This window comes from Stegostoma tigrinum, chromosome 25, assembly GCF_030684315.1.
Source record: "Stegostoma tigrinum isolate sSteTig4 chromosome 25, sSteTig4.hap1, whole genome shotgun sequence".
In the NCBI taxonomy this organism is placed as follows: Eukaryota; Metazoa; Chordata; class Chondrichthyes; order Orectolobiformes; family Stegostomatidae; genus Stegostoma; species Stegostoma tigrinum.
Window position 1 is genome coordinate 7,214,331 of NC_081378.1, and position 15,804 is coordinate 7,230,134.

General features: G+C 41.3%; 1 protein-coding gene across 2 annotated transcripts in view; it reads right to left on the reverse strand.

Moving 5' to 3' along the window:
* The window catches only part of sfmbt2 (Scm like with four mbt domains 2), a 196,876-nt gene that overhangs the window by 68,835 nt on the left and 112,237 nt on the right, over nt 1-15,804 (reverse strand). For both annotated transcript variants that reach the window (XM_048553832.2, XM_048553833.2), the window contains exons 9-11: nt 3,832-3,933; nt 3,213-3,360; nt 976-1,058 (exon numbers count right to left, since the gene is read on the reverse strand). In XM_048553832.2, coding sequence (XP_048409789.1) covers nt 976-1,058; nt 3,213-3,360; nt 3,832-3,933 — 333 coding nt within the window. The remainder of the gene's footprint in view (nt 1-975; nt 1,059-3,212; nt 3,361-3,831; nt 3,934-15,804) is intronic.

The window sequence follows — 15,804 nt, forward strand, 5'->3', positions numbered from 1 at the left end:
ACATCTTGCAAATGAGCCAAATGCTACTATTTTCAGACCTGAAAGTTGCCTACATTCTCTCAAAACTATGCTTGAATGGCAAAGATGCCTCCCCCCCCCCCCCCTACAAAAAGGATCGGCAGACTAAGCAAGCAGTTTCACACTGCTGCATACAGTTGCTACTCAAGTGGCATTTTGCATTAAATAGGATGCTGCCATCAGCCTAAAAAGATGCTCTGCTGCCAGACATCTGAACAACATCATGTATGAATTTTATTGCTGGTGTGATTCCTGGTTCTTCCAGTATTTAAATCAAGTAGCATGTCCCAACAAAGTGCAGCCTATACCAAACCAAAGCAAATTGTCTGTTGTTAGATGTGATTCCATGATTGAGCAACACTTGCTGAACAATCCTTAGGGCACTGGTAGCTATTTTAAATTGGTTGGCAGTATAATCAGCTCAACTTATAATATGGTTCATTTAGGCTTGCTTTAAGTGAAATACATTCATCTGCCAGGACATATACCCTGCAAATAAAAGGAATATATTCAAGCCATACAACTTATTTTTGAATTATTTAGGACCTTGGTGAACCTATAATTTCCAATTGTCTTTGTGGCAATGACTCATCTAATTAGAGTCAATTTGCCAACTAATGAGTGCCTTTTTCTCTTGTCGTATAAACTGCTAAGATTGTTTAAAATTTGATATTCCTGTAATTGTCCCAATTAGCGCAAGCTAAAAACCTTCAGTAACATGTCTCAAACTCATACTGTTACCTGCGTGCTGCCTGCAGTTTAAATTCAAGAGCTCCTAGAACAATTTTACCGCTAATTTAGCAAAAAAACTGCAAGATTATATTTACACAATATCTACTTTCGTCAAAAAACATTTGTCGAAATTAATTGCAGCTAAATAAATTTTTACATGATCATATGCCTGAAGCTATGAAAGGTTTATTCAACAGCATTGATAGAAATGAAAGTGCAACTTACATTTCTGAAGCAGTACTGAGAAAGTGTCTCTGCCCCACACTGTTTAAGATAATCAGCCCAGTCAAAGTCTAAGCCAGGATAACCTGCAATATTACAAGACAAAAATATGAGCAAAAATGACCCAGCACATTTTCCTTCTCTTTTCCTTTTACTGCCAGTGTAAACATGGTAGCATTCTTCTCTACCTCCCTGTGGCATTTATAAATGTTTGACTCCAGGTAGTGAATAATGTTGGGCAATTGCCATATTTACACAATTGCTATATGGTGGCGCTGTGGTATTATCACTGGATTAGTAATTCAGGGCCCAGGTTAGTGCTCACTGGACATGGGTTTAAATCTCACCAGGGCACCTAGTATAATTTCAATTCTATTCCTAAATCTGGAAAGCATTAGTCTCAGCAATGGCAACAATCATCAATTGTTGTAGAAACCTACCTCATTCACTAATGTTATTTAGGGAAGGAAAACTGTCATTATTTTCTGGTCTGTCTTATATTTGACTCCAGAGACATACCAAATTGGTTAACTCTTAACTACCACTGGAATGCTACAGCAAAGGCAATTAAGAAAGGTCAACAAATGATCAGCTTGCTGGTGAAGTCCACATCTCATAAAAAGTAAGGAAGAAAACTGCAACAGCATGGAAGAGATGTCTTTTGGGTTGTTGCCAGTTTCTCAGTACCTGGCTTACCAAGAAAAATGCATGCCAGCTTCTTTAGTGGCAGAAGCTAGGTTCACTTGAATGTTTAACTTCACAGCACATGATCTTACAGATTGATTTCCATCCTGAAAATTGACTGGAGTTTCAGCAAAGAAGGCTGCATGATCATGTCACCTCCAAGGGCAGAGTAGTAGTTACGGCTTTGGTGGGGTGTGGGTAGGGAGGATTCACATTGGAAAGCTGCAGTGGGGATATTGAAATTGATGACCTCACAGGAAAGGCTATTGATGAAGTAACTGGTGATTCTGCTGGGTTCACAGGGTCAACCATAATTTTGCCTGGATATAACTGCCAGGTTTCACATGCTCAAGAAACAAGTCCATCATGCTCAGATAGGAAAAATTGAACTATAAGGCTCATACTCTTGCAATAATTAAAGAGCCAACTCACCTGCTTGTACTCACCCAGCTCCCCATCACAGTTAAAGCTGGAAGATGACAGGTTGGAAGCAAGCAAGGGTCAGGGGTATGATCTTTAAGACTTTAACCTGCCATCGGCTCAAACCCATGCTTTTGTTTTAATTAAAAGTTCCACCCTAAACTTTCAGAATTATGTGAACTAGAAAACTCGAGCTGAGAAATTCATCATTTAGTTTCTGACTGCAGCCAAATAACAGGTATTAAGCAAGAAATTCTTATGTCTGACATAAATTTTGGTCAGCTTAGAAGAACTGCACAGTGAAATTGGACAAATGACCATGCAAAACCTTCCTGATAGACACTGAATAATCCTCCATAAATTTAAAATGGTTATTCACTCTTTAAAATAAGTTACACGTTAATCCAGGTTTGTTTCCTGAAAGTTAAATATCAGAGTTCAATGGTTCAATAAATTATAGAGGTTTAGTATTGCATTTTGGAAGTCACATGCATACTTCATACAGAAAATGTGGTGTCATATGCAAAACAATTTTCTAACTGCACTTTCAGTGAGTAATTTCTTATTTTGAATTCCACATGGTGAGTGCCAAGTCCCTACCACAAACATAAATGATTGTAAAACAATGCATTCAAATTTTTAGCATGGGTCCCTTCAGAGCTAGGCTGCTCATAGGATTACAAAGTTGAATGTCTATAAATTCGAGCAGAATTGCAAACTAATAACCTTGAGTGGCCTGCTAGCAGGTAACCACAGTACAGGAAGTGTCATTTGCTTATCTTCTTTGAGTTAAGAATAATACGTAACAAATAATTCTGAAACTTGTAGAGAAATAACATTCCCATTTTGTAAGATTTTAATGCAGGTTAAAAAGTGATATCAGCATACAATGTTAATTATTACAATACAACTTACTCAAGAAAATTGCAAATTCATAAGTTATCAAACTTCCACACATGTCTATAGCTCTGCTTTCATTATGTTGCTATGCAACAGCCAGGCATGAACAATGTTGAAACACTACAAAGTTTAAACTGAAATAAAATTGGTATTTTGCTGGATTAATTTTTTACTAAAATTTTTCTATGTCAAAAAACTGCATTTTGTTTCTATATATGTTTCAAACAGATACAAACCCTTGGGTGGAGTGAGATGGACCCCATTTTTAAGGCACCATTGAACAGGAAGGATTCCTGGTGAATCAGCATGGCAAAGAAGAGAGTTTTCACGAGCATCTGGCCTCAAATCATCAATTGTGATCATAAAATACTGATCATTAAAAACCTGTAAGAATAAGAGCATAACATGCATCTAATATTTTATGTGACACTGATACAAGTGCTCAAAACTAATAAAAGTTTCTTTAAATAAATCACTTGCAATTTTTTTACATGCTAATATACATTTAACACAGCTTCAACGATCCCTTAAAAATTCAGAAAATTAATGTAGGTGTTAATGGTAATTCAAGGGAACTTACTATTTATTTTACTTCTTAAAATGGAGCAATAAAAATGCCAAATTAGAAGAATGTTTCCTTCTAAAGCTAAAATATCCAAAATGCCTTACTCCTGAATTTACATATATCTCTTGTGCTTCTGCAGCAAATATAAAATATTTTTCAAAATGATTTTAGGAACTTTGAATAATAGAGTATCCGAATAATAAATTGTGATACAACATATCAAATATTTTCATTCTCAATTGCATTCCCAAAGGATAGTCAGATTAAACTATGAAATCTTTTGTACTCACCTTGGTTACTGTGGCAGGGCAGATAGAAAAGGGCTCCCTTGGATCTACAGCCTCCAACTTCATGCCAACTGTGAAGCAATGAGTCCTCAGATCAGATTGGTCCTGCATTAAGAAAAGATTAATAATGAAACCTGGATCTTCGACAACACAAATACAAGGACTTGAACATGACGGACAACAGGTGTAGAATTTTGTCAGGCTGGATTCATGAACCAGAAGAGAAACATCTATCTTAAAAATTCATACTGTTGCATGATAGGAGTAAGTCTAGTACCAAATGGTTTCCCCAAAGAAACTGGACCCAAGCTATGCCTGCCTCTTTGTAGGTTACGTAGAACAGTCCCTCTTCCGCACCTACACGGGCCCCAAACCCCACCTCTTCCTCCGTTACATTGATGACTGTATTGGCGCCACCTCTTGCTCCCCAGAGGAGCTCGAACAGTTCATCCACTTCACCAACACCTTCCACCCCAACCTCAAGTTCACCTGGGCCATCTCCAACACATCCCTCACCTTCCTAGACCCCTCAGTCTCCATCTCAGGTAACCAGCTAAAAACTGATGTCCATTTCAAGCCCACCAGCTCCCACAGCTACCTAGAATACACCCCCTCCCACCCACGCTCCTGCAAAAATTCCATCCCCTATTCCCAATTCCTCCGCCTTCGCCGCATCTGTTCCCAGGATGAGGCATTCCACTCCCGCACATCCCAGATGTCCCAGTTCTTCAAGGACCGCAACTTTCCCCCTGCAGTGGTCGAGACTCGACCGCATCTCCCACATTTCCCGCAGCACATCCCTCACACCCCGCCCCCGCCACAACCGCCCCCAGAGGATCCCCCTCGTTCTCACACACCACCCCACCAACCTCCGGATACAACGCGTCATCCTCCAACACTTCTGCCATCTACAATCCGACCCCACCACCCAAGACATTTTTCCATCCCCACCCTTATCTGCCTTCTGGTGAGACCACTCTCTCCGTGAGTCCCTTGTTTCGCTCCACATTGCCCTCCAATCCCACCACACCCAGCACCTTCCCCTGCAACGGCAGAAGTGCTACACTTGCCCCCACACCTCCTCCCTCACCCCCATCCCAGGTCCCAAGATGGCTTTCCATATTAAGCAGATGTTCACCTACACATCAGCCAATGTGGTATACTGTATCCACTGTACCCGGTGTGGCTTCCTCTACACTGGGGAAACCAAGCAGAGGCTTGGGGACCGCTTTGCAGAACACCTCCGCTCGGTTCGCAATAAACAACTGCACGTCCCAGTCGCGAACCATTTTAACTCCCTCTCCCATTCTTTAGACGACATGTCCATCATGGGCCTCCTGCAGTGCCACAATGATGCCACCCGAAGGTTGCAGGAACAGCAACTTATATTCTGCTTGGGAACCCTGCAGCCCAATGGTATCAATGTGGATTTCACAAGCTTCAAAATCTCCCCTCCCCCCACTGCATCACACAAACAGCGCAGCGCGTCCCCTCCCCCCACTGCATCCCAAAACCAGTCCAGCCTGACTCCTCTCACCCATTCCTTCCTCCCACCCCAAGCCGCACCTCCATTTCCTACCTACTAACCTCATCCCACCTCCTTGACCTGTCTGTCTTCCCTGGACTGACCTATCCCCTCCCTACCTCCCCACCTATACTCTCCTCTCCACCTTATCTTCTTTTCTCTCCATCTTCGGTCCACCTCCCCCTCTCTCCCTATTTATTCCAGAACCCTCTTCCCAGCCCCCTCTCTGATGAAGGGTCTAGGCCCGAAACGTCAGCTTTTGTGCTCCTAAGATGCTGCTTGGCCTGCTGTGTTCATCCAGCTTCACAATTTGTTATCTTATGTTAAACTAGTTTGTGCCCTTTGCACCTCAGCCAACCTTGTAAGATCACTCAGGAGTTTGATAAACGAGCTGAAATTCTGGCTAATCTGTATGTATTTCTGGGACATGGGGCAGATTCTCATTTTAATGTTTGAGAAGGCGCATGCATTTTTTTTCTCTGACAAACTTGAAACAAAAAAATTAGTAGATAAAATTATTAAGAATTTAGGAATTAATTCATCTTCCTGTGACAATTGTCGATACACAGGTCTTGAGAAGTAACTCAAATATCTCTCTTCTTGTTGTTAAAATGCACAAGTAGACAATGGAATTGAGTTGTCTGAAGCAAACGCTAAGTAATAGCAGCATAAACGTGTTCCCATCCAAAATACGGTGTCACTAAATTGGCACGTCAGTGCATTATTCTGCACGGATACATGGTATGGAAATTGACAACAGACACCAGTAAGCTTGGGAATGTGTCTTCCAGGATGAACAATTCAGAGTTACAATTGGGCACAGTAGTGGAAGCTATACTCCAGATGAACAGATCATGTTTAGTGAGAGAGGTTAGATACAGAAATAATGGTTTCGCCACTAGCAATGCTCATTGAAGGTCAAAACTTGCCACAGCATATCACTCCACACCAACTCTTAGCTTTGATTCAACACTAGTTTTCCTGCAGAAATCATTGCCAAAAATATAGAAACAATGATTAGTAACACTTCTGTAGGTTGTCATTAACAATTCTTTGGAGAGAAGTTTTATTTAAAACAGATGAAAATTCTAATTATCTTGCACTGATTCAAGTTCCTATTCAGTATGACAATGCTGTCAAAGTGAATCAAAAATTAAAATATATCTTGAAGAAACTTGACAAGTTGAATATATTTTATATTTATCATTTTAGTTTCTTGAATGTTGCATGAAATTTCGGAACAGAGTTCCAAATACAATATTATTTTAATTCTAGGAGTTAGGGCTTCTTAAAAATAGAATTCTATACTGGACTAAGAATAGAAGAATACTGCCAGTACATATTTAGGTTGGAAATCAACAAACTTCAGTCAAGCATAGAGTTAGTTGAAACTTCCTACCCCCTCAACATTAAGTGACAGAGAGCACTTGCATGGTACAGCAGGATTACTGAATTCACTGCTAGGAACAATAGGTTAATGGTGAAACAAAATCTTGCATCTAAATGTCACTTGAAAGGTGGTTAAATATTCCAAAGGACTTGCCCTGGATGTCTTATTTTGAAACTGAGATCCCACAGAGATTTTAGGAAATACGATCAAAAACGTTAAAGGTAGGCTTTAAATACAAACACTTTCCCCAAAAAAGCTGCAATAGGTTTTCATGAACACAGTATATAGCTGGAACTGAACCTTACAATATTTTGGCAAAGTGTTATTTTCACGGAAGGTTTCTCTCCACAAGGCTTAGCAAATTTTCATGCCATCATCCCAAATTCACCTCTTTAATTACCTGCCTCACCCTGGAAGGCACCACTCTCATCCAATGCTAGCTAGATTTTACACCCACTATAGCTGAAAGAAATCACCATTTTGCCCGAATAACTTGGAATAGATTGTCACCCCTGGCATTAGTGTCATCTTGGAATCCTGGCCATACACCCGGTCAAGAATAGACAGTTCAGAATGGTCCTTCATTAGCAACATAATGGACAGCAACCTGAAATCTACACAGGGCAGCATGGTGGCTCAATGGTTAGAATTTCTGCCTCATAGTGCCAGGCAGCCTGGTTCAATTCTAGCCTTCAGCGATTGTCTGTGTGCAGTTTGCAAGTTCTTACTGTGTCTGCATTGGTTTCCTATAGGTGCTCCGAATTCCTTCCACAGCCCAATGACGTACAGGTTAAATGGATTAGCCCATAGTGCTAAATTGCCCATAGCATCCAGGGATGTGTAGGTTAGGTGGATTAGCCATGGTGAATACAGGTATAGGGTAGGGGACAAAAACAAAGTTGCTGGAAAAGCTCAGCAGATCTGGCAGCATCTGTGGAGGAGAAAACAGAATTAACGTTTCAGGTCCGGTGACCCTTCCTCAGAACTCAGAACACAGATGCTGCCAGGCATTTGCTGTAAGACACTGCTCTTACATATTACAAAAAGACTTGCAGCATTTCTAAGAATTTTCATTCATACTCTTAGCAGTCCAAGTTAACTAGTATACTCCACAAATCAGAATTGCAAAGAACCAATACATCATGAATTCATAACAAAGAGCAAGGAATTTGAGTAAATTGCTTTAGTTCCAGTTGCAAAGGGAGGTTTAATATACCCTACTAACCTCAGCATTGGTGCAGCATTGATTCACAAAGTATCGTTTTACAAATTTCTGTCCCTTACTGTGACAAATCAAATAAAGTTCCAGCTCTCAATGCTTGTTTACACTAGAATATCAATGAAATAGGTAATCCAAGACCCTTCGGCAAACAACTAACATGTACCCTAAAAATTTCTTTCCAAGCAGACTACTGGTCTGAAACTAGTGCCCCAATGTGTTAACAAATCCACATGCAAATGACTAATGGTGACGTTCTTGTTTACAAAATAAAAAAGTATGAATAAATTTATTCCCCCTTACCAAGTTCACTTGCCTAAATAGATATGGTCCCTTGCCAATCCCGGTTACATCAAGAAACTTATCTTAATCAATGACATATTCCTTATATACATCTTCACCTCACATCTGCTCTCATACACACATTAATTATCATTCAAATAGATGATTATAAGCCACACATCACAAAATTGCAAAATGTAAGGTAGACTCATAAAGCACAGAAACAGACCCTTTAGTCCCACTGGTCTGCCAGACCAGATATCCTAAACTGATCTGTGTGTACATCACACGCAGCATTGCTCAATGATTGAGGTTAATATACCATTGCACACTAATTGAGGGAGTATTGTGCTTGGATTTTATAACTGCTTTAAAGTTCAAACTCAATGATTTTTCATTTTGCATGAAAAACATAAATAAGTGGCCTAGATTATTAGTTTGTTTCTTATCCCATATCTTTCTAAAGACAGAAGACCTGAAGATAGCAGACAACAAGTAGTAATTTGAACTGAAGTGTGTGGAGGAGTAGCTGTAACAGCAAAGGGTCATACAATTTTGAAACACTATTGGGAAACTGGTAGATTTGGGCCAGAGGGAACAGGAAACCTATGGGCTTTGGTATCACAGAAATTTATGGTACATTAACCAATATATTGAATCTCCTCTCTGAGAAGGTAACAGGGATAGAGTTTAAGTATGGTGTGCCAGCAGTAGCAGCATCCCAATGTATGCCAGTAGGGGTAAATTTCATTGTTGGGGGAACAACTTCTGCAATGTCAATACTGGTGGCTGGGTGAATATCAAAGTAGCAACTCTTGAAAGAGAGGTCTTTTGAACATTGGTTAGTGTTATAGATTGCTTCAGGAGTGCGAGAAATCAGGATCCAGTGCACAGGTGTAGCAATGGGTGAGCGAGTGTAAAGGAAAGCCCATGTAATTACAAGCTGTAAGACCAATACTGGTAGCTAACAGAATTGAGATGGACTGATCTTAAAACATTTGAGGCGAGTAGTGGAACAGAAGGTCCAGGAAATGTTAGTTCTAGAAGATGCAAGATTAGGGTGAAACAGCAAGAGTCTCCATGGCTGATCATAATGCATAGCTGGAAACAAGTGCTCAGTATCTGGGAAGCCTAAGAAAGAGAAGAAATAAGAATTGAAGGGTTAAATAGTGAAGTTCTGGAACATTCTGCAATGGGAGTTTCAAATATCCAGCAGCATTTAGGAAAGCATGGATGGGGCCAATATCTAGTAGAATTTGCATTGAAGAACAGCCAGGAGGTGGATTTAGTGTGGAGTGGGTCCAAGGTTTAACAACATTCACAGGAGGAGCGATTGGGACAAGGCAATGCAGAGTCAGAGAGAATGTAAGCTGACCAGGCAAACCACTTGGTGGCCATTAAACATCAGTGCAGCACACTGCCAGGCAGTAGATCACATTCTTGGCTTAAAGGCAGCTACAAGCATAAACTTCACTAACCATGCACTTACTTTAAAATTAATACAGCTGGAATTAATTGAAATATTTAGAACGGAATAACAAGGGCAGCATAAATACATGTCTAACTGAAAACACATCAACATTCAATTAGATTATGTTCTTTGCAAACTTTCAGAAATAAACCCTCCAGGGAACTGAAGGCAAAATGCATTTCTCACAATTATACGACTACATAAACAAGCTGCTTTATCTGACTATGTCTGGGCTTAGATTTGCAATGGACTTAATGCAGAGAAGGCAATTTAAATGGTATTACAGGAAGGTACAGGTCCTGTATAAGATCTTCAATATGTTTATTTATGCAATTGATTTTAATTGTTCAGTAGACCCAAATACACTAGATAAATATATTCTCTTTATTCAGAAATGATTTATAATTCCACTGTATTTGTTGCTCTCCACTGCATTTAATTTCATAATATCACTTCATTATCTGGTGACAGATACAGTTTGCTGATACTACTGCTCTAATTTCAAAGCATGAAAATTAAGTGCACACTATAGTTTGAATACAGTGTACTTGTACAATATTTCTCTATGCGTTAAATATTGAAATAGTAAAAAGGCAAATTCAAAATGGATATACTGAGTGTTTGCACGCTTAAATAAAAATCAACTTTCTAGATATTACCACTATTACTTATAAATTTATTTATAATCCTGCTTCCACTAAAGCATCATCTTCTCAGGCAAACCCTTAAATACTAACATATCAGCCACAACATTAGTTTGAACACCAACATGATCCGACAGTGTGAACCTGTTCCCATCAAAAGTTTTCTAAAGCAACAAATTTCTGCTGATAAGTTCCGCTGACACAAGATTTGTAAATTGACTAGCACATATAATGAAAGGAATTTCATATGACCAGGTCAATTGTCTGCAGCACTACTGCATTCTCAGAACTAAGAACTTCTATTACAAAATATTAAATATAATTAACTTTAGCAATATAATCTAACCAAATCATAGGCTTTTACTATGTTTGTTCAGTCCTTTGGAATAGTTATATTTTTCTACTGTTAACAGGTTAACCTCTTGTAAATATATTACCTTCAAGCTAGCCAAGAATAAACCTGTAAGTTACCAAAATTCAAACATGGAGATAACTTGTAAGCAGCACATTAGAAATTACATATTTCTGTTCAAAAAGCATGAACATTAAAATACATGTTTCAGGATTTTAAATTAATTTTAATAATGTCAAATATCAGCTCTAGATTTGATTAACTCTTGGGGCCTTTGGCAGCAATAGATTTATTTCAGCTCTTTAAACTTTCACCGTAATAAAAAAAATGTGATTAGACCTCAAAGAGAACTAAGGGAAATTATCAATCATTTGGAGTTACCTGGCCCAGTGGTGGCACACTGTCCTCCGAGTTCCATCCCAGGACTTTTGAGTTAAAGTCCATTCCTATGGTGAGGGAGTGCAGGACTGGCAGAGGTGCTGTCTGTTAAATGAGATGTGAATACAGACACTATCTGACCTTTGATATGAACTGGGAACTTTCTACAATACCCTGGCCAATACGCCACTCTCAAGCAACATCACAGTCAAAAAGTATGAGCAGTATCTCATATAACAAGGTGTAGAGGTAGATGAACACAGCAGGCCAAGCAGCATCAGAGGAGCAGGAAAACTGACGTTTTGGGTCTGGACCCTCCAGTACCTCATTGCTGTCCGTGAAAGCTTGCTGTGCCCATGTTGGTCAACTTTTTTTTAACACACATGTAATTGCACTTCAAAAATATTGTATTAGCTACAAAGCAGTTTGGAACATAAGGTGGTTTGAAAGGGTACCGTATAAATGCATGCCTTTCTTTTAACCAGCCAACAGGCAATTCAACTATTAACTAATTCATAATGGAACGTAGGATCGGTGAGGTCAATTGGCTGAATGGCTGGTTTGCAATGCAGAGTGATGCCAACAGCAGGAGTTCAACTCCCACACTGGGGGCAATAGATGATGAAGGACACTCTGTCTCAACTTCTACCTTGACCTGAGGTGAGTGACCACTGCCAATCGCCCGACTCTTGACAACAGCCTAAGCTCGTCTGGGTCTATGGCAACTTCACTTTGTTTCACTGGTATTTTTCAAGTACAGATTTTAAATTAAGCCTTTTCATTGCTAAAGATAGCATCTTAAGATTTACTGACTAATTTACTTACCACTACAGCTTTGAGGTTAGAATTTTGGTGCTGCAATTAAAATAAGTATAACCAGAAATGTATACGACAAACTCGACAGATTCCTACATAACCCTACTGCCTGTACAAAAGAGCTAACTGATTCACTAGCAAGCTGTTTTAGTACAGATACAACATTAACATCTATCTAACATGATTACCCAGTGAATTCTGACCACAAAGGATAAATATCACCTGGTCAATCATCACTGTCTGTCTCCTCTGTATCAGCAGTAAAGTGATGAAAGGAATTTTCAATACTGCCAAACTACAGTTCCAGGCTTACTTATTGCTTAGATCTACCCATAGAATCAGAGAATTCCTACAGTACGGACGTAGGCCATTTGGCCCATCAAGTCCACACTGACTATCCAAAGAGCATTCCACCCACCTTCCCTATCCCAGTAACCCTGCATTCCCCATGGTTAATCCAACTAGCCTGCACATGCCTTGACACTATGGATAACTTAGCCTGGCCAATCCATCTAACTTGCACATCTCTGGGCTGTGGGAGGAAACTAGAGCACTTGTAGGAAACCCACAGAGACACGGAGAGAATGTGCAAACTCCACACAGACAGTCACACAAGGGTAGAATCGAATCCAGGTTCTGGCACTGTGTGGCAGCAGTGCTAATCTCCGAGCCATTACATATACACAAGAGCATGGAGAGATGAGAATGACTGTGCTCAACACCAAAACAGCATTCAACCAGATATAGCAGGAAGATGCCCTAACAAAATTAATATTAAATTTAAAAAAATTTAGCACCTTAAGTCATCACTGACACGAAGGATGATAGTCCGATGCAAAATTATTGTAGTACAGAAATATTACCGGATGTGACCCACAGAAAAGAAATCTACACCCAATCATCTTCAGCAATGAATTTAAAGGTCACAATATTTAGTAGAGCCGAGGTCTCAATGCAAATTCCTCGTGCAGTTGGGGAGACACAAACAATCTTCAAATCTGGAGGATTTCATACTCTATCACGGCATTTTCTATTTACTTCATCATAAGGGTTGCTCTCAACAGCATGTCAGTGACATACATCTGTTTCCTTTGCTCTTATGTCATATCCAGATGCTGCCTCTGTAAGCTGAGTAATATCTTTTGAAGAGATAATGGGAACTGCAGATGCTGGAGAATCCAAGATGATACAATGTGACTTCCCACAGTGATCGAGAACGTCCTTGACCGCATCTCCCGTATTTCCCGCAACACATCCCTCACACCCCGCCCCCACCACAACCGCCCCAAGAGGATCCCCCTCGTTCTCACACACCATCCCACCAACCTCCGGATACAACGCATCATCCTCCGACACTTCCGCCATCTACAATCCGACCCCACCACCCAAGACATTTTTCCATCCCCACCCCTGTCTGCCTTCCGGAGAGACCACTCTCTCCGTGACTCCCTTGTTCGCTCCACACTGCCCTCCAACCCCACCACACCCGGCACCTTCCCCTGCAACCGCAGGAAATGCTACACTTGACCCCACACCTCCCTCACTCCTATCCCCGGCCCCAAGATGACATTCCACATTAAGCAGAGGTTCACCTGCACATCTGCCAATGTGGTATACTGCATCCACTGTACCCAGTGTGGCTTCCTCTACGTTGGGGAAACCAAGCGGAGGCTTGGGGACCGCTTTGCAGAACACCTCCACTCAGTTCGCAACAAACAACTGCACCTCCCAGTCACGAACCATTTCCACTCCTCCTCCCATTCTCTAGATGACATGTCCATCATGGGCCTCCTGCAGTGCCACAATGATGCCACCCGAAGGTTGCAGGAACAGCAACGCATATTCTGCCTGGGAACCCTGCAGCCATATGGTATCAATGTGGACTTCACCAGTTTCAAAATCTCCCCTTCCCCCACCGCATCCCTAAACCAGCCCTGTTCGTCCCCTCCCCCCAGTGCACCACACAACCAGCCCAGCTCTTCCCCTCCACCCACTGCATCCCAAAACCAGTCCAACCTGTCTCTGCCTCCCTAACCTGTTCTTCCTCTCACCCATCCCTTCCTCCCACCCCAAGCCGCACCCCCATCCACCTACTAACCTCATCCCACCTCCTTGACCTGTCCGTCTTCCCTGGACTGACCTATCCCCTCCCTACCTCCCCACCTATACTCTCCCCACCTATCCTCTTTCCTCTCCATCGTCAGTCCGCCTCCCCCTCTCTCCCTATTTATTCCAGAACCCTCACCCCATCCCCCTCTCTGAAGAAGGGTCTAGGCCCGAAACGTCAGCTTTTGTGCTCCTGAGATGCTGCTTGGCCTGCTGTGTTCATCCAGCGTCACATTGTATCATCTAATATCTTCTGAAGATGCTTTACACAGATAGTAGTGGCTTGAGGAAAATGCTTTGAAGCGGTTTCTAATCAGCCTCAACTATCTCTTTGCCTCTTCCCAATATCAGAAAAATGTTTACAAGCAAAGACATGGAGTGGCACTCTTTTTCAGTCTGAGCATTGCATTATTCTATTTGTCATTTTGCTGCATTAGAGTGCTCCAAGTCCTACCTTGCTGGTGTCACACCACATGGAGACATCATCACTTACAACATAGAATTTTAGCCTAGCATTGCCATTACTAATTGCTCCATTTAAGTGAATGCTGATTCTTATCCACTGCCCCAATATCAGCACAGGTCCTTCGCTGTCATTTGACAATAAATGGCTGACAATCTAACAACAAATCAGGCAAGAGTTTTGCTAAGTAGTTAACAAATGCAATGCTCTGCACTGCTTTTGCATCTATTGGTAGCAGCATCTTTGCCTCAGCACTTACTTTTCTCCCTCACACTGTGATTCAGGCTATGAACTTTTGCTGCCAGTATATGTCAGTGCCTGAGCCACGTGCTAATTGGCATAGGGAAAAGAAAGTTAGGGAAGTAAACACGTGGCTACGGGATTGGCGTAGGAAAGAGGGATTCCATTTTATGGGGCAAATGGCATCAGTTTTGGAACCGGGGGGATCTGTACCGTTGGGACGGTCTCCACCTGAACTGATCTGGAACCAGTGTTCTAGCGAAAAGGATAAATAGGGTGGTCAGTAGGACTTTAAACTTCTGAGTTGGGGGGAAGGGAAAGTGAAAGAGACAGGGAGTATGGAGTTAAATGGAAAGATAAGCAATAGGATAGCATGTGTACAGGTGGATTTAAGCTTGAGGCAGACTAGGAATACGGCAAAAAAGGAAGGATAGCTTAAGACATCTTGTGATTTCCAACCTCTCTAATAATGATAAGAAAGGTAGCATTAAGGTACTTTATCTAAATGCTCGTAGTATTCGCAACAAAGTAGATGAATTAACAGCACAAATCCTCTTGAATGATTATGATGTGGTAGGCATCACAGAGACATGGTTGCAGGGAGTTCAGGGCTGGCAGTTAAACATCCAAGGATTCACAACATATCGAAAAGGCAGGGAGGTGGGCAGAGGTGGTGGGGTTACCTTGTTAGTCAAGAATGAAATTAAATCTACGGCACTAAAGGACATAGGGTCAAAGGACGTGGAGTCTGTGTGGGTGGAGTTGAGGCAATAAAACTATAATGGAAGTTATGTACAGACCTCCTAACAGAGATCAGGACCAGGGGCGCAAGATGCACCGAGAAATAGATGGGGCATGTCAGAAAGGCAAGGTCACGATGATCATGGGGGACTTCAATATGCAGGTGGATTGGGTGAATAATGTTGCCGGTGGATCCAAAGAAAGGGAATTCATGGAATGTTTGCAGGATGGCTTTTTGGAACAGCTTGTGATGGAGCCCACAAGGGAGCAGGCTATTCTGGACTTAGTGCTATGTAATGAGCCTGACTCTATAAAAGATCTTAAAGTAAGGGAACACTTAGGAGGTAGC